Here is a 26,330-nt window from a genome sequence, read left to right as displayed (position 1 = left end):
CTGAGGGCGGAAAGGCTTGCATTGGACTTGGAATTTATCATTACGAAAACTGAAACATAGGCCCTTTTAAAATAGGCCAGGTACCAGGCAAGGTAAGACAAACCAAAATGCTTTTTCTTGATCTTGCAATCAGGCTTCACTATCATATTTTCAGAGAACAGATTGATATATTGTCCTTCATTTGAGCATAACCCTGAGTTTAACATGTATGTATTTCACATGTCTTCAGTAGGATTAATCATGTKCTTATAACTGAGTGTATTTCTTCTGTGCTGAGGTCTTAATCTTTTTGTTTATTCTGATTCAAAATACATTTTAAGGAAAACAGTGTCAATGATTAGTGAAAACAATTTTGTGGAGTTTCTTATGTGGAGTTGCTTATGACTTAGTGTTAGATTGTCATTAAGAATATGTTTAAACACTGTTGAAAAAGGAGATCAATATAGCTCCAAAAACAAGTAAGCATAAATTTTTTTTTTTTCAAGAAGGAGGAGTAATGGTCTCATTTTTTAGTATGTAGGTAGTCTGCCTGAAGTACGTGGGACCAATCACATGTTTAAGGCTAAGCATTTGCTATGTTAGGTTTGGTCCAGGGACCTTGTTATTGCATAAGCAAAAAGTCAGCCCTTTTTGCTCTTTGGCCAAATATTGTCCTTGGAGACTTGGCCAGTRAAAATAAGAACACATCCCCGCTGATTTTATACTAGATGTTTAGTTAATGGAGACAACAGATTTTTTTTCCCCTTCAGTGAAATCTGATTATAGTCTTCTGTTTAGTCTGTTTCTCGTGTTTGATTTTATTAAGTAAGATCCCAGTTCAGTGACTGTGTCATCAAATTTGCACATACATTGATGGATTGTGATATTATAAACAAATTGATTGTTGCATCCCTCACTGATTCAAGCAACAAGATTGGCTATATTGGAAGTAAGTTCATTTTTACCTACAAAAGCACTGAACTAGTAGAGATTGAATAGGTGATACTGGAGGGTACCTGGCAGTTTTGATAAGATTTAAGTAACATTATTTCCTGTGGTTTGCTGAAGTGTTAATGATGATTTAAAAACTTTAGCTGTATGCTTACTATCCTTAGGTGTGTAAAATAAAAATACAAGTCAGCCTTCTTTAATTTCATGTAATACACATTTCTACTTCAAGAATCAATACATTAAGACATTCAGAAGGACAGCTGTTTTATCATAATAGGAATGACAATCTTGTGGAAATTTGGCAGGGATACTGCAGGATTTGATTTTAGAAGTCTGTATGTGGTAGTTAATTAGCAGTTACTCTAAAAAATACCATCATCCTATTCTCTGATATCGCAATGTTTACTTAAAAGTGAAACTTCACTATATTCATTTTCCCCTCCCCTTGTCTTTCCAAATATACTGCCATTTCAAAAGTTTGAATAATCTATGTTCTATCGTCTTGTATCACTGTTTTTATCATTTCTTGTTATATGGGAAATGACAGTGCATTTATTAGTATTGCTTGAAAAGARAAGCCCAACCAGCCTTGTAAGTACAAGCAAATACAAAGACTTCAAGTTTCTGGTGTATCTGTGATGTTAATGTGGTCTTTAAAGCCAGACTAAGTATTGTGATGGTTCAAAATGTTTACCCTTTGTTCTCAAGGCTTGAGGAACACAAGATCAAACTCTGGTTGCTCTGGCCAGGAATTCTTTCAGAGTTTAAAAGTTGTTACACAGAACCAGAATCATCCTAGAGCTTGRTTTATAGTCTTTTCTCATTAATTCTTTTAATAAGTTTCAGTTCATAAGTCTTCTCAATAACTAAGTATGACTGAACAAGTYCTATGCACATTTTCAAATGTGTAAATTTGGAGCATCTCCTCTGAAGTCAAAGATAGTAATACTAAAGTTGTACCAGCAAGCTACTCATAAAGTTTCACTATTATTTAAAGGATTAAACAACAGCAAAATAGACTTATATTGCCATTAACGAATATTATATTTTCTTTAAAAGAGAACTTTTCATTAAAAGCATACCTTTGAGGCCTGTTTCTCCTAATTCTCAAGATTTTACTTTACACTGTCAGGATGCAGAGTGTACAGAACTTTTGTGTCTGCTGAAGACCTGAATGGTATCCTTTTATCAACATTTTGCTTTTTGGGTCAGTGGCATGATATAAATAACCCTGCCAGAGTGAGAGCTAATTAGTCTAAAAAAGTTTTAAAAAATTTCAGGTGGTACGCTGTACATCTCCCTGACAATTATTGTGGATTTAAGATGCCATTGTCCAAAAACAAAACAAAACAAAACAAAACAAACTCTTTCCCCATTCTGTTCTGGAAACGGCTGTGGAATGAAGATCTGATCTCTTCAATGATCTCTGTAAGGATCTGTGCACAGACCTTCACTAAACACAGTGAGGGCTTGTAAATATTCACAATTTTGCCTTTATGAAGTGATTACTGTTGTGTCTAATTTGAAAAATCTGTAAGCTAAAAACAGGACATGTTTTCTCCTCATCTCTTTTATTTCTAGCAAAATAGGTTAAGGCTAGCTCTGTAAAAGTACTATGTGCTGAAGTGCACATAGCTGTCCTGAACTCAAACTTTAGATSATCAGAATATTTATTAGGCTGCTGTCAAGTCTGGATATAGGTGAAATCTGTAAGTGCCTACAGTTCTACTAGTTGTTTTCCCTGCATGCTCAATGTTTTGTTTTGGGGCATCACAAGAACTACTGTTACGTTAGCTGAATAACAAACTGGCCAGAACATTGCTTGGAATTGTAGGTCTCTCTTCTCTCAGACTGGACTATAAAGTCTATGTTCTTTCTTTTCTCAGGGACAAATTTAACAGGAAAAACTGTGAGAGTCTTGTTCCAAAGTATGCTCTGATGGTTAAATGGCTTACCAGAGAGTCCAGGCTAATTGGGAACTGAGATCTTCCTTCTTTGGAGTATACRATTTTATTCCTGAGAAATCAGTTGAAAGGAAAGACTGAAGGAAGAAGAAAGGGAAGAATAGCCTCCTTTAAGTGTGTTTTGAATGAAAGTAGTTGAATGTTCACATTGAAGAGGGTGTTTAGGAATACAAATCCCAGGTGCTAGAGAAGCAGGTCTCTTAATTCAGAGCAGAGTACCAAAACYTAGAGACAGTAATGCAGCAGAACAGTCCTATTGACGCTCTACATAGCTTCCAKCCTGGGACACTAGTTGCAGATTTCTCCCCAAAGTGCCCACCCTTTTTGCCTACCTTGCATGGAGAAGCTTCAGTTCCTAACTACCAGCTTCAGTAAGGCTCCAACAGCTGGACATTGTACAGTGCAATATCTCTGTCCTCTTTTGGATTTGGTTCTAGATGCTAAGTTGTTGAATGCCTTTAAGGTCAGGCTTCCAGGCTTGTCAACAAGCAAATCTCCAGGCACCTACAGAAAGTTACTGGTTTAATCCAAGGTGCATAAATAAGRATTTAGTTGTCTCTAAGATTGGACAGCAGCTAAGCAGAATGTTTTGAGAATATGTTTTTGAACCTTTTAGCCGGAGCCAGGTTGGACATAGCCACACTGTGGCTTTTTCTGAAACTCAGCCTTCTAGGACTTTGGAAGATGTTCCAGTGTACAGGTTTATCTAGGACTAGCAGGACCAAATGTCGTAATTAGGACCCAGAAAAAGTCAGATGAGCTAGATAGTAGGCCAGAGTTGTGCTTTGATTTCTTTCTCTGTTTTTGATATTACAGTTTCTGCATGCTAGAAACATTTAATTTCTGGGCTCTGAGACAGAGGAGCCTTTGCTGATTTTATTCTTCATAAGGCTGGATCTGCTGCAGTAACATTAATGCAGTGCCTTAGGAAGGAGAAGAGACTTTCTCATTATCTCTGAGATTTTCTGGTTTTATCATTGTGGGGAAATACTTGTTCTAGTAGGTGCTCATTTCAGTATATTTACAACTTTGGGAAGTATTATGTGTAATATATTATTATGTATTCTGAAATGTGTGTGTGTGTGTATTCACATCCATATTGTGTGTGTGTGCATACATATGTATTTATATATATATAAATTTACCATATCATGTTATTGTCTGAACAAATCTACATAAAAGATCAGCCCTTCTATTTGGATCATTCTTCTAAAAATCAACTATATTTATAAGTGAATTCTGTAGAGTTTATCATTGTCCAAAGCCAACTCAGCTGCCTTCTATATTTTCAATATTTTCTTTTAATTGGAAGTAGGCAYATAAGTAACAATATCGACAGTGATTTTGACAGCTACAATCCCAGAACTATGGAATATGAAAGTTAAGAATTCAATAGTAATGGTAATTCAGCCATGCTGTACTAAAGCAGTATTTCCCACTGGGTTTTGTTGATGGGCAGGCGGCTCAATATTGCTGGGTAGTCTGCCTAAAAAGTAAATAAAGCAAGCTCATGGGACGTTCTGCACATTCAAATTAAGACTGCTTGGGAAAGTTACTGTTTCCTTTTTCTAACTGTAATTGTTTTAACAGCAGAATTTTAACATCAGTCACATTTATATACATTTTATATGGAATTTAGGCAAAGTCTTCACATTCCTTCCAACAGATTTTATATGCAAGGCATGGTAACAGCATACAGTTATGACAGCTGATTTGATCTAATAGCTTGCTGCCTCCAAAAAGGTTGCAACCATCATTCATTTTTTCTGTTCCCCTTCTCTTGCCCCCAGTCTCCAGAAACATTGTTTTTGTGCATGTCCTTACTCCATTCCTTGTTGGGTGCTTTCCTAAGCTAATTCAAGCAACTGAAAACTTTCTTTTTCCTGGTTAGTAAGCTGAATTAGCTCAGCACAGCATCTGACAAAAGGGACTGTGTGGCAATGAGCAATTAGATTGTCTTGAGCTGTCTCTCCCCTCATGTTTTCCAGTTCGTCAGTGTGAATGAAGAATGTATAACGAAAGCTCAGAGCAAGAAGTTGCAAAAACAGCTTCATGCCCTATGGGTGCTGAGATGGAATGATATGGAGGGTACAGTAATTTTCACTAGCTACTAATAGCAGCAGGGGCCTTTTTGATAGGTGCTGATTCTTAAATTACCAAGGAATGATGGTTATTTCCTCCATTATTCTTCCTCCCTCCTCATCCTCTTCCTCTACCCCAATCCTCATGTCCTTCAACTGAGTTACGGTAGTAGGACTAAAGCAGCTGCTTTAAAGTGCCCCTGCTGAGTATTCTTTTATGCATGCCTGAACCAGCTTTAGAGATAGGCTGGAGTCTGCTCTGTGTGACACACAGTACATGCATTTTTCCTTCACTCAGAAATATTTTCTGCATCCTGTGAACAGAGAATAAGTAATTTGAAGCCATTAGTCTTTAAAAACAACAACAAGCTGGAACAGTTTAGTCCTTAAACAGCAAATCTTTTAGGAATCGGCTGAAGAAGAGACTGTAGTTGTGATCACAGCTGCTGAGTGTTGTTGCAACTCATTTGTGCAGTAGCTGGAGACTTAATTAATTGAATTTGATTTCTGAACAAAGTATCAAATCACAGAACTGGTATATTCAGGCTAATGCAGTTCACATAACCAAACTTTCTCTCTCTCTCTCTCTTTTTTTTTAGAAGCTAGAGTGTGATCTAATGATGAACCAAAGATCCTGACTGTTTCCTTTGATAAAAATAACTGTGCCTTTAAATAAAACAAAGTACTAACCAATAAATAATGGGATAGAACCTGAACTTAAGACTAGATATTTGCCATAGCATCTGTCCCCTTGAGTAAGTAAGAGATGGGACTTCAAGRAAACTCATGAACTTTACTTAGCGTGTTTTTCCTTTGATAGAGTACTTGTCCATAATGTGTTCAAACTGAGTTTCTATTTTTTGAGTCGTTCAGATGAGAATAAATAARTAGCAAGAAGTAAAGATGGTGGTTTGAAAAGTGTAAGAGACGTGGTAGAAGTGGGGATAAATTATTTCCTTTATCTTTGTGTATACWGCTCTGATACCCTTGTGAGCTTTGATATCACTGTCTGTTCCCTTGCAGATGAGTGGTGGTGAAAGAAATTAGTAGTTTTGCATCATCAACAATCAAGAATTCGGTCACACTGTCACTTTCAAAGCAGTTTTAGGAATTGAAGGTGGTAGCTTGCCTCCTGCTGCTTGTTACTACCCTCTTACTGGACCTTACTAACAGGCAGTGGGAGCAGTTGTAGCTGCTTCAGTGCAGCAGCATCTGGCTTAGTTTGAGTCTTTGTTAATTGGCTGTAATGGCAATTGCTTGGAAGGGTAATTTTAGTGTCCAAAGAAATGATCATTTCAAAAAATACTGATATATAAGAAAGAAAAAATAYGACAGGGCTTGTTAGCCTCTGATTGAATGTCTACCTTGTAGTAATAACAAACATGCATACAAGAACATGATAAATGAATTCTGTTTAGAGAGAAAGGAAGTGGAGAAAACAAGCTCTTACTTCTAAAAGCTAGAATAGAATTCTTTAAATTTCTGTGAAATCTCAGTTTAACTATTGTTTACACGATTTTCCACAGCACAAGGTTTCCTTTTCCCACAGGAAAGAAAAAATATATATGTATGTATATTTTGCAAGAACGTCAAAATTATATCCAAGTGCACATTGTATTTTATTGTTGGAGTATATGGAAAAATAATGGTATTCAGATGTTTATGGAAGCTAGAGAACAGTAACTATCTTGGATTACAGAAGTAACATGCAGCAAGTTTTAAGTCAAATGAACTTGGAGGTTGCATTTAGTGCTTGGCATTTACATGAAGCAAGTTCAAAGTTGAATGCAGCATTCAGTTGTAAAATGAATGTAGAATSGGTAAAAAAAMCCCTGCAATTATTTCAGTGATGATCCATTCAGGTTAAGAATTTTCATCTTTGCTGTTGCCATAGCAATCTGTTCCCCTGTCACTACCACATTAAAAATCCATTCTGTAAAACTGTTGTTGCCAATATTGAACACATAACAGACAAAAACATTTTTTTAATAGCTTAAGTGTCTTTTTTGCAACAAGAAGAAGACCTAGATCTTAGAAAGACGCATATGTACTTAAAAAAAAAAAAAAAAAAAAARGAAAAARAAAAAAAGAAAAGATTAGCAGTTCTATAGTACTTTGTAGGAACRCAACATTTATGCTGCAGTATTGATGTCAGTGTAAAATAGTTTGCAAATAATGTAACAATGCAGTGTCAGTTGAGCTCAAAAATAATTGAACTGTTCTGCTAAGATGTAACAAGTCCGTATGTTCCTGAGTTAAGTATTTGTTTTGGTAACATGCTGTAGTGAAAGGCTTCCCACCAGTAGCTGTTTAACCTTTTGCTACTCACTGAACCTGATTTTCTTCAGTGATTGACTTCAGCAATTTTATCTGTACTAGTATAATTCTGTAATTGGAGGAGTTATGTCCGCTAACAGTTTTACCTCTGGGATTTAATCYTAAATTGTTCATGTATCCAAACTCAACAGTGAGTTTGTCCAAATAATGAATCATAGGAAGAGGTCCTTAAGCTTTTATTAGTACATGCAAATGAGAGTGGAAAATAATTTATAATTCAAAGCAAGCATAGTAAGAGACAATCTAACAATCTTATCTACCCAAACTGAGCAAAATATAAATATCTTTCAGTTAAGTGGAGATACCGTTCTATTCATTCGGGGCTGAAATGCAGAAGTTTACTAAACTCACAAATATGTATAAGTCATGCATTTAAAAACTCAGGCATTGACTAAAARAGTTGTAAGACAATAGGCAATAGGGAACCAAATGTATGGCCCTTAATCTGGTCCTCGACCCTGTAGACCTGATCTCTCTTTCTACCCCAGCAGCCTTTCATTTGCTAACCATCTTTACCATCTTTTCACTTTTTCYGTTGTCCCCTTGCCATTGTCCCTGTCCTCCTCTTGCTCTCCGTTCTTTTTGAGAGTGCCTTGCTCAAGGGACTCTGTTGATTTAATGCAGGAGAAGTATAGGAGAAGAAAATACAGCAAATAGTTGCAATGCTTTTGGGTATTAATAGAAAAACTCAGGGGGAGAGGTGATTTTTTTTAGCTACACTTGGCAACATCTCCTACATTTTTCCCTTTTCTTTCGGATATGCAGGAGGAACTGTGCTTTGTCTTTTAGTATCAGTGTCCTATTCTGGGGCTTTAGGGTTTTTTCTTTTCTTTTTTAATTATCATGTTCTTAGTGAGTAAACTGCTCACTTATAAAGATTCTGTCAGTTGCTTCTCACCTGTTTGCAGTTCAAACCATGACCCTTCAGAGCGTGCTGTTGGCTGACATTTACCCACGAGCTGAGATTTGCAGGTCACCTGCTCAGTGGGCCTGCTGTGGCTCTTGTCCAAGAGCATCTGTGGCTCACTCATGCAAAAAAGACTCCCCTAGCATGCCAGCTAGATGTCTACCCTGGATAGGTCGCTGCAGATACGAGACTGGAGGTGCTTGGTATTGCAGCCATATGTGTTCATTAGCCATTAACTCCTACAAATGAATGATGCAGGGGGTTGAAATTTCTGTTACAGTTGAGGTCTGGGGCTGGTGCTTGTGGTAAAGGTAGCCAAGGGTCACAAACTCCTAGATGCCTGCCCATAACAAGTGCTGCTTGGTGTAAAATTTAGTGAGCTAGGCAGTGGAAAATACACCTGATGAATTTGTTTATATCTGAAAATTTTTCTCATTGTAAAAATAGTAAATCCATAAAATCAAATCAAAAGAATTCTGAGGCAAACTGAAACTTGACTCTGAACTTTCCCCCATTGCTGCACRTTTCAGTACTGCTACCACATTGTAGGTAATTCAGGGGGTCACTAGAAAAGCCCAAGTAGACTTAGAGAGAGGAGAGATTTGAAGTTATCTTTGACTTTTATAGACCTTTTTTATTAAAATGCTTAGAGCTGTAAATGTAGTAATAAGAAACTCATTTATCTTGACAAAAGTGCTGCCATAAACTATTCAGCACTCATAAAATAACCTTTTAAATTATTGTTTCTGCTGGTATCAATAAATTCATACAAAGTGCTTAAAGGTCAGGCATTGCCAGAAAAATGTCTTTTCAGCTTGTTAATTAAAGGTTTATAAGAATGTGCACCAGCTTGCTCTTTGGACAAATCGGAAAGAAAGGAAGGAGAAAAAAAAAAAAAAAAGCCCCACATGGATGAAAAAGATAGTGTAGAATTAGTGAGTGACATGTATTTGATCCACCAGGCTCACCATGGAAAGCCTGGACGGTTTATGAGTGAAAGCAGTTGGCACTGGCAACAAGAGAAAAAAAAGATTATTTCACTTTTTAGAGGAGAGCGCTCTTGCTTACTCTCTTCTTGGAGTCCATAGCCTTGAGCAGAGGACTTGACTAGAACTGAAGTATTAAGGTGAGCAGTGTTTGTCACTGCATAGTTTGAGCAGCTRGGAGTTTTTCCAGTTCTCATTGCCTAGCCTGTAACATGAGATAAGGATATTTACTTTTTTGTTTGCCAAGCAGGTAGCTTTATCTACTCTTCTATTTACAAGTTAAACTGGAACAAAACAGTTTTTTGAAAAGCTGAAAATGTATCCAGAGTCAAATTGCCCTGCTATCAGTTCTAACTCCCACACCTCAGTCATTCCGCAGAGACTAACAGTGATTCCCTGTTTTATGTGCTTTACCCACTTTGACTCATCATCATGGAGACATCCTGGTCTGATAATTAAAATCTGAGTTAAAAATTAGGCCACTCAGATTTGACTGTGTATCAGCAGATGAGATGAGGTTAATCAATCATGTGAATGACACACTAGAGAAAAGAAGTCTGGCTTGCATTTCCACCTGTGCAACAGTCTGGCTCTGACAACGTTACATTACTTCTGAACCTCAAATTTTTTCATTGCTAAAATAGAGACAATAATACTGACTTAGGTGAAGCATCCTGAGATAAAACATGAAATGTGTTACGGGAAAAGTACAGAGTTTACTGTAATTGAAATCTGCYGATAGAATAGCTTAAACTATTAACTGTCCAAGCTGAGAAAAATAATGTAAATAGTGAAAAATAAAATAGACTCTCAAATATTCTTCTGTCGCAACATATTAGAGTGCTATTATTATGAGCTTAATATTTTGATTTTTCTCTTGACCATGTGATTTTTACCCTGACATTGTTTCCTTGAATGTTAAATAACAGATCTTTCCTATAAAAGATTTGTAAACAGTAGGCTGCATCTTTGTCACTGAAAATTTCATAACCTTAGAATGCCATAATTTGTTTCTGTTCTCTTGAGATAGCTGCAGTACTCCTAAATCAGGAAAATAAATCTGAAGATTTTTTTTGAGAATGCAGGTGACAGAAGTAATGATATTTCATTTCTCTGATATCCTTAGACAATACATTCTGGCTTTGTTTTCAAGTGAAGCTAAGAGAACAGTACAGTTTTATGGTGTTTCTTGTTTCTTCACTCATTCACATTCCTTTTGACTCAGTTGTTCTGTGTATTTAAACCTAGCAGATTTAAACATGCACAATAATGCATACATAGGCTGAGATGCTCTCCTTTCACATGGGATAGAAGCATTCTATTTTAGACAGAATTATTTTTTTGCTTGTGGTTRATACTTGTAGTAGTAGAAGGAAAAAGATTTATTACTCAGACACACAGAGTTTTGTGTATCCTACCAATTGATAACCCTATCTTATCTAACTTTTCTTTATAGTTGATTCCCAATCCATTCAATGTCAGCATTTCTGATTTTAATATGTGGTATTCTGTTGACCAGTCTGAAAACTCCTGCAAATCCAGTATCTGTAGGGATATGAGTATCAGAATGTGCATTTTCAAGGTCTGTGGTAGCATGTATAAAAATGATGAGAGATGCAGCTACACTTTCAGCACAACCTTCTAGAAAGAAGCACTTGTTTTAGCTGGCCACAGAGGGTGCATCTGCAGCCCCAGAGAAGTTGTGGGGCCCCTGATGCTTCCAGGAAAAACTTGGACACATTGCTTTACAAATGAAATCTGTTTATAAAGAATGTGGGGGATGGAGGAAAAACACAGATCATATTGAATGACAAAATTTCAGCTCTCCTAGTGTGGGTTTGGAAATTTGTTCTGGTGTTTGCTTTAAAAGCAAAATAACTGGACTGAATTAATTTTAGTTCATGCTAGTATAAAATAGGAAGCTGTAATATGTTCAATGAGTCGCAATAGTAAAAGTTGGCAGCGCAAGTTCTCCTCTCCAAACCCTATAGGAACTCATCACATCCTCTTTCCCAAATTCTGAGACAGTGATACAGTAGAAGAGCAATAAAGTCTTTCATTTGGATAGTTTATAGGATCCTTCTCCGTTCTTTTTATCCCGTGTTTCACTCCTAGAGGGGTAACTGCAGTTATCCCTGCAGAACACTCCCTTCTTTTCCTCATTCTCCTGCTGCCAAGACCTTCACTTAAGCAGGAAGGTGTAACTGCTTGTCGTTGCCTCCATGGGTGGCAATGATGCTTTTCTTCTGCTGCTGCTCAAGAGAGTATTTGAATGGAGTGTATTTTTCCATGGATAATCCAGGTACTGATAATCCATGAGTACTCAGGAAAAATTGTCTACGTGTTTTTAACTGCRTAGGTCTCCTTTTTGGTTAACTCAGCCAACTCTTAACGCACATTTTAATCTTTCCTGAATATATAACRTCACAAACCCAGTTGTCTCCAGGAGGAATGGTAGAGCTGAAATTAAAAACTGTTTAGGACAAGATTTYTGGAGATACTCTGCATGAAGATACATAGTATTCTTATCAAACACTATAGTTAAAATAAAGTACCTTATTTTACCACTCTGGTGTTGTGATCTGAGAAGAACATATCAGCATGAACCTGAAACAATTTATCTTTGTTTGATTTCTGATTACAGTATATTTAGTTTCCTCTTTATTTYGTTTCCCAGTTGGAGAGTATTAACATACTCTTATCTTACTGGCTGTGATCAGATATCTTTGTTTTGGAGAGAAATGGATGTAGAGAAATCCAAATGAATTTGTTCTTTTTTTGATTATTAGACATTTCTATCAACCTGCTAACTTTCTGTGGCCAGAGACAAAATGTCTCTTGCTGTTACAATGACAGTCGTGCACTTGCTTCTATTACTATGTCTTCCCAACATAATTAAGAAAGGTTAGATAAAAGTTACAAAACCTATTTTAAGAGTATTGGCCAGTTAAGCAAAATATTAACTCTGTATGGGAGGATATGTGCATGAAAGAGGGCAAAGGGGAAAAGTTAGCAATGTCCTTCAGAGGTAGGACTCAATTTTAACCATGTAAGTTGCCTGTTTCTTTTAGTGTGGAAAATAGGTACAAGTTATTTACAATGTCGCCAATCCAATATTATCAGAGTGTCTATGGGTGAAGCTTGTAAAAAGATGCGAGCTTCAGACCATCTACAGTAGAACTCATTTACATAGATATATAGGTATCTTTATCATTATAGCTACGTGAGAAGTGAGCAAAGGATTGGCACTACCTAGATATTTTTAGGGAGGAAAGATGTATGTGTACTTGATTYGGTATCACAAAACCATGTTTTGCTCACCACTCTGTATCTAACTTCATTCATAAGGCATAAAGATAATACTGCGTTAAAAATATCACTTTACTATCTGCCAAGTCAACTTTATGTAGTTCACAACATAGTATTTGCTTATAGAAGGAACTAAGTCAAATCTCTTGGGTAAGATTCAAATAAAATTATTATGCAACTAAGGATGAGTAGAGAGAATAAACATGAATCACAGTAGCTGACCCTACTGTGGCTCTGTTGGACTACATGGATGCCATCTTAGTTGAATGTTGTRGTATGCTATACTAGATTTATAAGTAGCTTTCAATTTTAATAATTCAGTATTTACTATTCTATTTACTATTCACTAAGTAAATGTTCCTTGTGACTCTGGCTACCATGAAATGCATCATTCTACCAATGCAGAATTTGAAGTTTTACTGTAATGCGTTACACCTTTCTTCAGATCTGAAAACAAGCTAATGCCTACACAGCTTTCAGTCGTGGCGGCACACTCATATTTTCCATGTGTACCAAAAATCTAAACAATGATGAGACATATCCTTTACACTCAGACTCACAAAATGCTCTAAGGAGACAATATACTTTAATTAATAGTGCTTTGAAGGGGAAGTTAACAAGAAGGAAGACCTTTCCGGCTCTTAAGACGAGAGAGAAAGAGAAAGAGAGAGAGAGAGAGAGAGAGAGAGGAGGAGGGAGAGAGTGAGCTTCAAATGGACTGAGGTATTGCTCTCTTCTGTTATGAGCTGGGGGAAGAGCTGAACAAAAGAGTTGAAAAGGAGCAGCTGGGTAGGGCAGAGTCCATCTGGGGCAGCTTTGCAAGTGTTTCAAATTGTGTTCAATTGTTTTTTTTCCAACAGACTTTGGGAACTATCACTGCAGTGCCCATTAAAGTTCCTCAGGTCAGCTCCTTGCAGAGGTTGGCAGGACAAGGACCAGCAGTGCTACCTCAGGTACAAATACAGTTTCAAAGTTTGTTTTGTCATTTACGTGTATTCTGCTCTGTTCCTGTCTGGTGCCAAGGCCTGTGTAGTTCAGCACACTTATTTGGCTGAATAAAGCCTAAATTATTTGATGCTGTGTTCCTTGCAGTCTATCTTCAGTGAAAGTTGAACAGCAGAGTTACAAAAAATCTGTGAGGAAAAAAGAAAAATCAGTTTTCTTTTGGGAGCATACAATGAAAAGCCATAAAAAACCCTGTGTGTTCATTGTGAAAGAAGAAAATGAAGTGTAAATATATGCTTTTTGTAAGATGCATCACAAATCACTGATGTGATTCTGCAGTTAAAGAAGAGGTGTAAGTATCAGCCTTTCTGGTCAAGATTTAGACTCACATATTCTCTTACCAACTTAACTTGCTTTTTCTCCACCTATCCCAGTATAAAGTTTTGGTTCAATGAATTGAACTGATCTGAAATTATGCCAGGCTGATGCAAGACTGGCTGGGTAAAAGTGAAAGTGCTAGGGGATTTACACTCACTGATTTTTTTTTTTTTTAACATCAAGCAAAAGTTTCCTACCTAAATAATATATTTACTATTCCCAATTTCTACCTCCTTTCTCCAAATTTTTGATGTCATTTTCAACACATTTTTTGTTATGGGCTTTAGTATTCTATAGTTTTCTTCTGAGACTTAGACTCATGATTATCAACTGTTAATATATTTCTTCCTGTGTGAGCATTAGAAATCTATTTCTATATGTGAACAACTTTCTATCATTAAAGCCAATGTTAGGTTTTCTTATGCTTCCTTTATATTTTTCCTAATATTTCTTTAGAGGCAGAATCTAGAAGCAGATCTACGAGCTAAATCTGCCTGAAGAAWGGTGCATTTCCAAGATAAAGTTCTTAAATTCTCTCTACAAAATGTACTTTTTGTGGAAAGTGAAGTTGTGAACATAAATGAAGGTTATAGTTTTCTTATCAAGTTCAAGACTTTGTTGTTTAGTTGTTCTTACAGCATAATGGCACACTCATTTTTGCCATTTTGGGGTGTCAAAGAGGAACAGATTGTTTGTGAAAATAGATGAAGTTCAGGAGCAGCTGAAAGACCTGTAAGAGAGTCTTAATTTAMTTGTTTCAGCAATGATGCTAACATTGCAAACGCTGCACTTAGAGAGGCATCAATGTTCTATAAGTAGAAAAATTTTCATTCTGTGTTAGAWTCAATTCTGAAGAATTGAAAGAAGTGGAAGTTGCTGGTTTCCTGAACTTTTTGAAAAGAATACATCCTTTCTGTCTTTCTGTTTAGTTTGTGGCAATGTTTTTATTTATATTGCATTTTGTTTCATTTGTTTCCTAGCAAAACCTTCAATTTCAGGCCTCTTTGTGCAATGATATTCAATACTAATGAAATAACAACCCTTTCTCAGCAGTCCTGAGCTGCATTTCACTAAATATTCTGTTTCATATAGATAGCATGGGAAATAACCACACAGCAGACTCATTACTGTCAAAAGTAAAAATGAAGTAGGTAGCTTTATGTAAGATCACATTATCAGAGGTACTTCTCATCTTCTGAGTGTTTTCTGACTTCTTACAAGCCAGAACCTCCTTCTTCAACAACAGTCTGCTCCATTTACAGACTGTGTCCGTCTTTCCAGTTCATCACAGTCTGCATGCTCCATCTGTGAGACCAGTGTGAGTCAGCTGCAGTCCCAAATCACTGAGAAAGCTCTTCTTTGTAAAAACTGTAGGGGTATGTCATCTCTGACAAATTTTGAGGGTTGATAGGAATCTGAGGTCCAGGAAAACTGGAAACTTAAGATAGAAGTGTAAAAGTGCCAGGAGGCGTTACAAAGGTTTTATAGGAAAGAACATGTCTTCTGATTCATAGCTCTGAAAAAACAAACACTAAATCCAAAGTGATTTTTTTTCACTCAGTTTGGAAATTAAGGGAATWTTAATATCTTGCAGGGGGAGCTGGAAAACATGCATGATTGAGCCCTGTTATAGTCCATGTCCTCTCAGCTGTTGTACATCTCTCCCGTTACAGAGGAGGCTGGGTGCTAACCTCCTTCTATCCTTCCTGGGTGACAGGCATGGCCACTTGTACCTAGCTCTGAATAAGGTAGTATAATCCTACTATTCTAGGACTGACTTTCTAAGAGGCAGCTTTGCCATGGTCTCCCAAACATATTAGCAAGCAACGCCCAACTGAGTTTGGCATCTGCTAAAACCTTTTCTGYAGCGAATTTAAAGGACAGCTTTTTCAAAACAAAGCATTATTCATTACTCATCTGTCAAGAAGTACATAGCTTATCACACAAAAGATTAAAGCAATACAAGGTTCATATTCATGCATTTTTGCTATAGCTGAATCTTATTCTGAAAGCTGTTGCTACTTCCCCTGATCTCCAGCTCTGCTAAGTCTACATTTAATAGAATTGAGTGCTAATAGCAATGAAACCATAGCAGCAAAGGCTTCAATAAGCCCACCAGTATGCCTGCCTACTTACTCAAGCAGCTAAGTTTAGCTGAAGCTTGTGTCTAGTGCAGTGGCAAGTACCYACTTGCCATCTTAGGTTGTCACCTAAGATAACAGTATTGAAGCTGCCTTAATCATGGTTACCTGTGCTGCTGCCTGCTTCTTCTCTATAGAATAGAGAAAGGTCTGGATGGATCCTTGCTAGGATCCTGGCCACATTAGCAGCCTGGTTGTCTGTGAGTCAACCTCTGGAAGTGCCTTCTCTCTTAGCTAGAGAAGATTGCACTCCTGTTTCAGGTTTGAGCAGATAAGGGTGTCTCTGCATTCTTGATAGCACCCTGACTGCTACCTGTTGACTTTCTCCTTTTGGCCAGTCCCATGTCTTTGGGATTTCAGCCTCCCCTTTAACTTTCAGTGTAGAGAAGAAGAAACCTCGCCGGGCTGGTTGAAGAGAAATAGGGAACACCTCCCTTTAAARGCCCCTCATCAGATCTGAAGGAGCTTTATTATTCTCATCTTTTCACTTCTCCTCACCTAGACAGGCTCTTTTGATTTCTGTCTGTGCAGCCAAGCAGGAAAATACCACACAAGTAAACTGAGGCACTTGCAATATCTATGTAAAATAATACGAGCAGCTTTCTCATTTTCCACACTTGTACAGATACTTGTCATTTGTTTTGTTCATTTGAATAGGTTTATAATACAACCCCCTGGGAGTTCTTCCATATGGGGAATGAAGATTCAAAGTCTGCACTTTAACAAATGGCAGCAAAATTCGATCACTTAGTGCAGAACTGCTATTAAATGGAGAGCAAACAAACATTAATTACAAGTTCATTACACAATACAAACAATATTTCCTTAGGCATTCATTATTGCCAAAACAAGCCTCTTTGGCAGAACTTTTTTCTYTTTTTTTCTTTTTTCTTTTTTCCAGAATATGAAGTTATTTTTGTTTTCATCAAGTAAAAGGTTCTGCTATGGGCTATGATGTTTAGGATTTTAATTCCAAGTAGTTTTTTGCTTTCACCCTCCACTCTGAAAAGAAAATCTTGAAGGTCCTTTCCTCAAATGCTTGGATGATGCATGTTCTTGAGCAGTTTCTCTGCTTTACAGCACCCATCAAATATGATGGGAGGAGGGCTTATGTCAGGTTGGAATTCTAACTTCTTGCTGTGGTGCAGATAGTCTGCTTATTTTACATTGGTTTACATGAAGAATAAATTCATGCTGTAGCCACCTGAAAACGTGTGAAAAAATCTTAGTTTCTGTTCTTCCAACAGATATTTTAAATRAAATGGTAAAGATGCTAAAAAAAACCTGCCGTTTTGTTGTCAATGATTTGGGCCCATTCTAATTTCTGCTCAAATTAAGCGAGAGATTGTGGTTATTTGAATAGCAGTTAAATCAGGTTATAATGCTATTTTCCTGACCTATTTTTCCAATTTTGGTTGAAAGCAGGGCTACAAATTGCCTTAGAGCAGAGRGTTGACTAGTAAAGCCTATAATGGAACTATCATGCAGATTAGTGGTAGAAAGAAACAGGTACACACAAATGCTTTAAATAAAATGTACACATTTCTCCATAGACTATAGTAAGTTCTTCTGTCAAATGCTGCTTATTTTAATCTTCTCTGGTGATTTTAATGTGCATAATTCAGTAGGGTCTGAACAGAATTACTAAGCTATAGCCTGATTTGGGACAGGGACTGTTTTGTTACTACATGTTTATTCATCACTGGGCACAGTGTGACCCAGCCAGAAATTTTGGTCTCTTGATGTTCCCAAAACTTAAACACATTCTCATTTATAAAATTTCTTCCTTTGGTTTTCATTAACCACAGTTTCACTGGTGGCTGGTGCTTCTTTTTACATGTGTACCAAAACCAACCACTATTCCAGCCTCCCCAGTGATAGCTTTCCAGGAAGATTTCTTGAGAGGAAAAAGACTTATAGTCAGAATGCAAGTTGTGTGATGCTACTGTGTACTGTAGGAGAAATGTCTTAACAGATTGGTCTGTGACAAAGCCTCCCTCTGCGTTGTAAGTCTAAAAAAAAATCATTCTTTTTAAGTATAATGTGTGAAGACTGTGCGTAGACACTAGAAARTGGGAAAGATATTATTAAATGCAAGTCAGCTTTTATTGAAACTGGAAAGGAAGCTAGAAGATATGCATGTTTATTTAAAAAGTTAAACCAAATTGTGCAATGGGAAGACAGACTGCTTTATTGTTTGTTTGAGTATGGAATAATTGAATTGAGTAAAATCATTATTACAATATCAGAGGAGAAAAGAATTGTAATCCCCTAAGGAATGTCATGCACCTTTCTAGTACATAACCTCTGCGCTTCCAGGGGTATGTGTTGGAATGCTGGTAGAGGAGAGAAGCAGTCTAATTCAAGGTAACTTAATCAGTGTGACATATAACCAACCTAAGGATTTTGCAACAGTATTTAATATTCATTGACTGTATGCATGCGGTAAACAGAGAAACAAATCGCTTTTTCAAAATAAAGGCTTGCAGAGACCTGGCTGAAAATGTAGCCCTTAATAAATACAGATTATTCTATATACGCTTTTATACTGTGTTTGTCACCATATTTGGAGCACCTTCCAGTAATGTATTAAGCAATAAGATTAACATCTGTTGTAATCTATTTCTTCCCTCATCCTTTCCTCATGGGAAGAAGTATGTGCAATTGAGAGTTCTAGTTTGGGTTTATTTTTATCAGTTTATTTTTTATAGGCATGTTGCTATTAATTGCATGCCACTATATATCTCTTTCAGAGAAGCAAAACACAGAAAATGTTTATCGTAGGAAGTGATGAAGCATGTGTTCTTAATGTTTAGTGAAGATGGTATATGACTGTCATATTTGATTGTCAGCCTTGTTCAAAAGACTCCATGCACCACCTTGGCCTTTCATCATGGGACTTCACAGGGAGAGCTTTGAAGATTGTGATGAAGATATGGCACTTTATTTGAAAGTCTGTAGGAAGCTGAGTTACTTGCTAGTGGATAGGTTTGATAGGTAGCCTATGTTGCTGAGAGGCACAGGAATATCATGGGTTTTTTGGTGCATCCAGAGTGCTCCATGCTAGGTATTTTTCACTGCTGTCATGCAGTCACGGTACAAGAAGGTATGGGTGAGATGGAGTTACTTGTGGATGATGCTATGCCAGAGGTTGGCAGCGATAAGAAATCCAGTCTTCTACTGTATCGACAAAGGTGAGCATGTGATGTATCCAAGGGACCTACACTCAGGCGCAGATTTGCCAAAATACCTTCCTCTGTCACATCTGCCCTTCAGAGTTTAAGTGTCAGTTATCTTTTCTTCATTTGAGAATTGACTGATTGGAGTAGTATGGAATATTCAAGGATGTGTCATGAAAGAGAAGTAAAACTGGCTATTACTGATGTTTTTGTCACTTGTGCCTCATTACTGTCATGTGCATTTTGAAAAGAACCTGGAAAGGCAAATCTCAGTGAGAATCTGAAAGTGAGGAGTTTAAAACATCCATAAAACCCCCAGTGAAGGTTCAAGCCATTTTAACATCTGACTTTGTATCTCTGCCCCTGGTGAAATGTTTCATCTCCTGTTTCTCCATGTTGAATGCTGCTTTGCAAAGTACCAAGAAGATGAGAAGAAATATCCTCTTCTTTCTACTGACACTATTTGCATCCATGCAAATGATGTGGCTTTATATCCATATCTGGCCTGTATCTGGACTGCACTGGTTTTCTAAGGCTTAACATCAGCTGTATAACTTTGCTRTTGGCTTCTGGTTGAACAACAGGCTGACAGAAAGGTTTCCTCAGCCTGAAGTACCTCACTCAAGCTTTGGAGAAATTTGCTGCACTACTTCATGTCTATAAAATGTTAGTTTTCATCTTTTGATATCTCAGCTTTTTGTGCATCTAGCTCAGGTTGTCTGCAAACAAAAACAATTTTTGTCATTTTGGATACTCATAACACAGTAGCTAAGACTAGTGATAGTTCATCCATTCTCAGCTCCTTAACTCCATGTGGGATTATTTTGTCTTTTAACATTTTTGATTTTGGCTATTAAATGAATCCAGAATGGTCAAATCATTATAATGTGCCATTATCGTTGTCTAAAATCATGAAAAACTCTTGAAGTGATGGTCAGTACGGGACAGTCATGTCCATGGGCTTCARTGTGACACCAGAGGTTAGGCCCAGTGGACACATGGCTGCATAGCATGATCCAGAGCTCACCTGTGAAAGTGTAGGCATAGAAGGAAAGCAGACAGATGTTCATGCTTTTGTGTCTAAAGGCTTTGTGGATACTTTATATTTAAATTCAAGTAAGTTAATCATAGATGAGTATCTGARAGAGAAGCAAGCTGACTTGTAATACTGAAAAGAGTAAAAATAGAAGTAAGTTATTGACTAGTGTGTATAATTGCATCAAGCTTTTATATTTCTATTGTAATCCTAAACAATATGAATTAAAATTTTGTTTTCAGAGGCACATAGCCAACTGCATGTTCAAGGACAGAATCACTGTGCAGAAAGAAAAAAGCAGGAATCCTTGTCAGCTTCAACCCTGACTTGTTATTATTTGAGATGATGTTGATTTTAGTTTGCTGGTGTAATGGTAGTTTTTCCCATTATAAATGAAAAAGAGCCACTTAATAAATCATCAGCTCAATAGTGGCAATGCCAAACCAGAAAATGTAGTTAGTACAGGTGGGGAGAAAGTGTATGTTTCATTAGCAAAAATTGGTCAAGTTCCTGTGCATATACTGCTTTGTGTTCAAAAGACTGATAAGATTTTTAATAAAGAACTCCCACCTGACTGCATTATACCACCAGCAACAAAAAGCAGAGCTGGCAAATTCCAACATAAACATCTCTCTCAGCAAAACTTCCATTTCTATGGTATCTAGCAAAGCTGAAAGGATTTTTAGAGGAGAAAATTAAATAAAATAGCACTGTCTTCTTAAAAATTGCACAGAGGTTTTATTATCTGTATGTCATCTTTTCACTAAAGAAGGCTATCCGTGACTAACAAATTGAAATACCAAAATATAGTAGGTGTATAGTCCAGTGGAAAACATTCAATCTACTTCACATAATTTCAACATATGTGAAAATATCACAGAGTGATTCTTGGTTTTATACTTTACGTGGCATGTTARATAAGAGACTTGGGTTTGTTTTGGGGTACTAGCTACAATTGTGGCCATATTGAAGTCTATTAAAMCTTACTGTTGGTTTCAGTCAGATTAAGATTTCTTCTCTGGTTCTCACTGACCAGACTGGCAAAGATTGGAGATGTGAGCTAGAGAACTTACTTGCTGTTTGCCCTGCCTCTTCTGCTCTTCTTATGTGGTTTCTGTATCTAGTATGTTAGGAACACTGGTAGATGCTAAGGGGAGATGTTGTGTGAGGATACAGTCAGCTTGTGTGGGTTGCCTCATAATACACACAGTAACTCGTCCTTGTGTAGCCCTATTAAGGAAAGGAAGAGAAGTGTATGTGGATCAATAGTCACATGTGTTTTTAAATCTTCCCTATGTGTCAAGAAAATAAACTGTTTATTTTGACTGTGATCTTCGATCAAGCTGAAGATGATGGGAGCTTATCAGGAGAGGAACCAAAAATGAAGTGTGCTGGCAACATCAGTAGTCAGGGCTTTGGGCAACCTGGATTTTAGGATATGTCGTCGTAAACTTGTGAAGAACATTTTCTTTTGCATATTTTGTATTGATAAAAAAAGAATAGAGAGAGTCAGTGCTCAGCTGGCATAAATAGACACAGCTTTAGTGAAGCCAGTGTGCATCTGTTCATTCTGGTGAGGATATAATTACTCCATATTGCACTCATTTTATCAGCCATTGCTAATGTTTTCTGTGTGATCCTCTAAAGCTTTTCAAGAATGAAAGCTCTGTCTGCTGCTCCCAGCACTTTGCCTCTGTGACATWTGAATTGTGCCAAATCCATTCTGAGTTTTTGTTTTTAAGCTCTGAGTACAAGGGTGAAGTGAAAATAAAGTGTGAATAATGGTCTTTCTCTCAAAGGCAATGTGATACTGCATTGAGCTGAAAAATTTACTCTAATACAGATCAGCCCTGCCAGTAGGAAGGACTGATTGATGCTGAGCACCATCCAGCTGATACCTGATATGGGGGGGGTGGGGGAGTGGGACATGCTTTTCAGCACTGCTGAGAAAGCTGTAACAAGATCCAGGAAACTCAAGTTAGGCAAATTCAACCTTGCAACCTTGCAGTCATGAGGCTAATGGGGTATTAGACCAGTTTTTTGGGGGGCTGATGATGAATTCATCATTAAGATATCTACAGCATTTTCTTTTAAAAGCAGTCTTCAGTTTCTGAGAGAAATTCTGTGGCCAGTTCATGAGCTGGAGGATCAAACTCTTGGTTTTGTAACTGGAGTACACTTGTGTAYACTTCAGTGGGCCAGAAGGAGAACACCAGAATTGCCCTTTTTTACCAGATTTTTTTCTTTTTACCAGAATTGCCCTTAACAATTCTCATAGCACCTGCAGATCTGTGCTGAGATAACTATTCTAATTAAATCCTCTCCTTTAGGACTACATATGATTGCCCAGAGAGAGGGAAGGGATTTTGTGCTTTCCTTCCCTTCTTGTTTTTCCCCATACTTGTTTGTGTTGGATCTTGAGATTGTGAAGGTTTTTCTTTTTTACTTKCTTTTTCTTCACTACAGCATGGGTGTAGCTCATGTGGTCAGATGTAGCTCTGAAAACAGATTGCTCAGGATCACAGGAGCCTTTGTCAGTGGTGACACATATCAGGCTCTCCCATCTCAGCCACTCAACAGTTTGTTCACCTCTGTGGTATTCAACAATTTATGCTCTTGAGAGCTGGAATGATATTTCAGTATAATGGAAGCCTTTGGGTTTCATAGATGGAGCTTAATGATATGGGATATATCAGAAATCATATTAGTCACAGGAGYTGATTCCCTTCTGATCTCAGACTCTTTAAAATATATGAAATTAGAGGCTGCTGAACAAAAGAGCAATCTGCACATTTTGGAGGATCAGGCTCCCTGTTATTTCCCCATCTGAAAAGCAGACAGTCACCTAGTAAATTCTCAGATCTGGAAATATGTTCTTGAACTGCAGGCTATTTGAAAAGTACTATAGGTATCTGAATATTGCCACCTAAAATCAAAYGTTTCTGTTATTGTAGATATTGAGCAAATTCGAGAAAAACATGGGTTTGTGAAATCGTTATATTCAAGAAGAAGCTCTCTCTTCTCCTACACTTATAGCCCTAGTAGTATCACATTCTGTTTTGACAGCTGTCACAAATTAAATGAAAGATATTTGGGGAGAGGAAGGTTGAGCTACAGAGGATTGTTATTTGCAGTGCTCTCAAACACAGCTTTTCTCTTTGTAAYGTACATGCTGCTGTTACTCTTTCTCCTTCCTTCCCCTTTTCTAAACTTCTGCACCTTTTATTTGTTGTGGTGGTGACTGGTGCCATCTGGTCCATGCTACTTTCTGTAGGACAGGTCTTCGACACCTTGCGCATAATACACAGTCCATGCCCAGCCCTTGTTTTTCCCCAGTTGCTCTTCAGAGGTTGTCACCTTCAGACTGGTGTCACCATTCTCCCTTTCACCCCAAAGCTGAGGCTGCAGTTTTGCCGTGAAGAAAAGGCATTTATGCCAGCTCTTTCCCTCATATTTCTTCCTGATTGATGCTGTTTATTCTCACAGATTACTGTAGCAGTTTGATTTATAATGTGAACTCTGTTAAAGATCTTGCACTTACCTGTTTATTAAGCGCTTAAACTTAGCATTTAGGTTCAAGAGGGGAAGCTCTGTAGGTGTTGGAGCACTGTAAAGCGAAAGGAGTTTTTATGCTGGTTTTCTTTCTCAGATTCATGCCTGGGGGGCTGTTGAAATAAACATTTTAATTTTAATTTATTTTTACTTTTAACTTGTGCTACGAGCACCTAAAATTTGTTTATAGTCAGCCCTTTTTCTTATTCTATAAATGCAAATATATAAATATGCTTTCTCAGCAGTACAAGAACTTGTCAGGAAATTTGCAGAGGTTAGATCTATCAAAACTGCTATACCTCCGTTTTATCACAAGGTGGCAGAAAATGCCAAGCATATGTTCTGGTGTTGTAACCATTTGATAAGCCATACCAAATAGTACATATACAGTGCTTTATAGAGAATACATTACTTTGGAAAAAAAAGATCCATTTCATTGTCTGTGTAATAAGAACTTATTTTATGGCAAAGCAATACTATTCATGCACAACTTGCAGAATGTGAATAATTATATAGAGGGCATGTGTATGTATTATTATATAGAGAATTTATTGAAGGATTACACCTGGCATCAATATATATGTAATAGTGTAGAAAAGATGACTATGTAGTTAAAATATATTTAGACATTGAGTTTTAATTAGACCTTGGATTAAATGTAGAAATGTCATTAAGAATGACATATATAATAGATCCTAGTAGACTACCTGACAGTGTTTTGACTAGAAAGAAACTACAAAAATTGTGCCAGAATTTTTTTTGAATCTTGAATCTGAAGTGCTCTTTATTCTCTCTCTCTCTCTTTCTTTGTAATATATGTGTTTATCTGTTTGTGTGTCTTTACAATGTTTCCATTGGTAGATGTTTTATTAATTAACAAATAATTTATTTTGTTTTAAGGAGAAATAGTAAAATTTAGATGTTGGCTAAACACCTAAGGTTTGAATTTAAGTATATAGCTATGAGATTAAATTTTAAGTGTTCCTGGTTCTATGTTTTGCCAAGCTTCGGAAACTTTAAACTTTCTTTTCTGAAGAATGGTACTACTTCTACAAATGTGATTCTGTTGTTCCTCTTGAACAGCTAAGTACAGGCTTACATATGACAGGCTTATTTAAGATATAGGGTGGAAAAGGATATTTTGATGAAAACATAAAGATAGGTATTACAATAGTGTCTTGTATAACTGACATGAACAAGTCATGTAGCTCTCTATATCTCTGCTTTATATTTACCATCACATTGAGCTGTTTATGTTATAACTCTTAGTTCGCAAAATGCCTGGGCCAAGACAGTTTTAAACCAACCCTGTGTATGCTACTGCTGAAAATAAGACTGTTGCCTAATTATAGATGTGATGCGAATTATAGACTCCTGTCTTAAACATCTTGGCCAGAGTATTTGTCTGCTACCTCAACTGAATAAATSAAATAATCATTACATAAAGTATGTGAAATGTGATTCATTAGATAGATAATAASAGGAAAGTAAATTCCAGTTGCTGTCAGTGTAACTTGAAGATGATACGCTATAGTTTAGCATAGTTTTGTGTCATTTCACCCTGGGCCTACAGGGCCTTTCAGTGTTAGCCTTCATCGTGATCAGAACCCAGCGGTGCCTGGCTCTGTCACTAAGCTGCTGCAGGACCTGGGGGAAATCTTCCTTTTTGCTCTTCTTTGCCTCCATTTCCCCTTTCACTTTCCATCTACCTAAAATTCATATATTCCTGGACAGGGCTGTGCTTCTAATACATATTTGTATTGCTAGTAGGTCATAGGATCCTATTGGCAACTGAGTTACCAAAATATGAAGAGTTTACAATGTGGATGTTGCTACGCCTAGTATTCTTTGCAGGGACAAATGAGTATGTCTCTCTCTTGATGAGATAATGGGTGATGGCCGGTCTTGAGAGATGATTTTGTGTACATCAATAAATTGCTGTGTTTTCATTAAATTGCTTACTTAGGCTCAAGACTGAAGTCAGTGCATTTGGAATGATTCTTGTAAAGTAAAGTATAGTGACACAGACAGCTGTTTCCAATGTCTGTCTATTAGAACTTGTCATTTTGTTTCACAGTATGGAAGGTGTGAGAAGTGACAGATTGAAATAAGCACAGAAAGAACTAGCAGTTTTATGTGGTCATACTAATGAATGAGCTGGGAGTAAAGTTAACTTCATGTGAAACAGTTTAAATTATTTATTTTCAGTTCAGAAACTGTGCTTAACATATTGTTAAGTCAGAGCCATGTTGACAGGGTGACATAAATTACCCTACTGGAAACACATCACATCAGCTGAAAACGATTGTCTTCAGCTATCATTCATGGCTCTGTATAGAGCAGGAGCTACAGCTGTCAAAACTGTTGGCAAACAGTCTCCCCCTCCATCCATCGAAGTTCCTTTTGCATTCACTCTCAGCTGCAAATTAGCTTTTTACTTAAAGCAACAAAGTAAGTTCAACGGTTCTGGGTTTCTTTCCTCCCCTTTTTGTGAGCGTTAAAAAGTGATTGATCTTTTCTCCGTTAGAGAAGGTACACTGTAAAAATGTAAGGATTTTTGTTCACTGATCCACAATGTAAATCAC

At 37.1% G+C, this 26,330-nt stretch overlaps 1 protein-coding gene across 1 annotated transcript in view; it reads left to right on the top strand.

Annotated features, from left to right (window-relative positions):
• The window catches only part of PHF21B (PHD finger protein 21B), a 165,958-nt gene that overhangs the window by 107,277 nt on the left and 32,351 nt on the right, over positions 1–26,330 (top strand). Inside the window, exon 4 of the mRNA XM_085324404.1 lies at positions 13,375–13,467. Coding sequence (XP_085180530.1) covers positions 13,375–13,467 — 93 coding nt within the window. The remainder of the gene's footprint in view (positions 1–13,374; positions 13,468–26,330) is intronic.

This window comes from Rhea americana, unplaced genomic scaffold (assembly GCF_003343005.1).
Source record: "Rhea americana isolate MKP2758 unplaced genomic scaffold, rheAme1 scaffold_91, whole genome shotgun sequence".
NCBI lineage: Eukaryota > Metazoa > Chordata > Aves > Rheiformes > Rheidae > Rhea > Rhea americana.
This window is presented reverse-complemented; position numbering and strand designations above follow the sequence as displayed.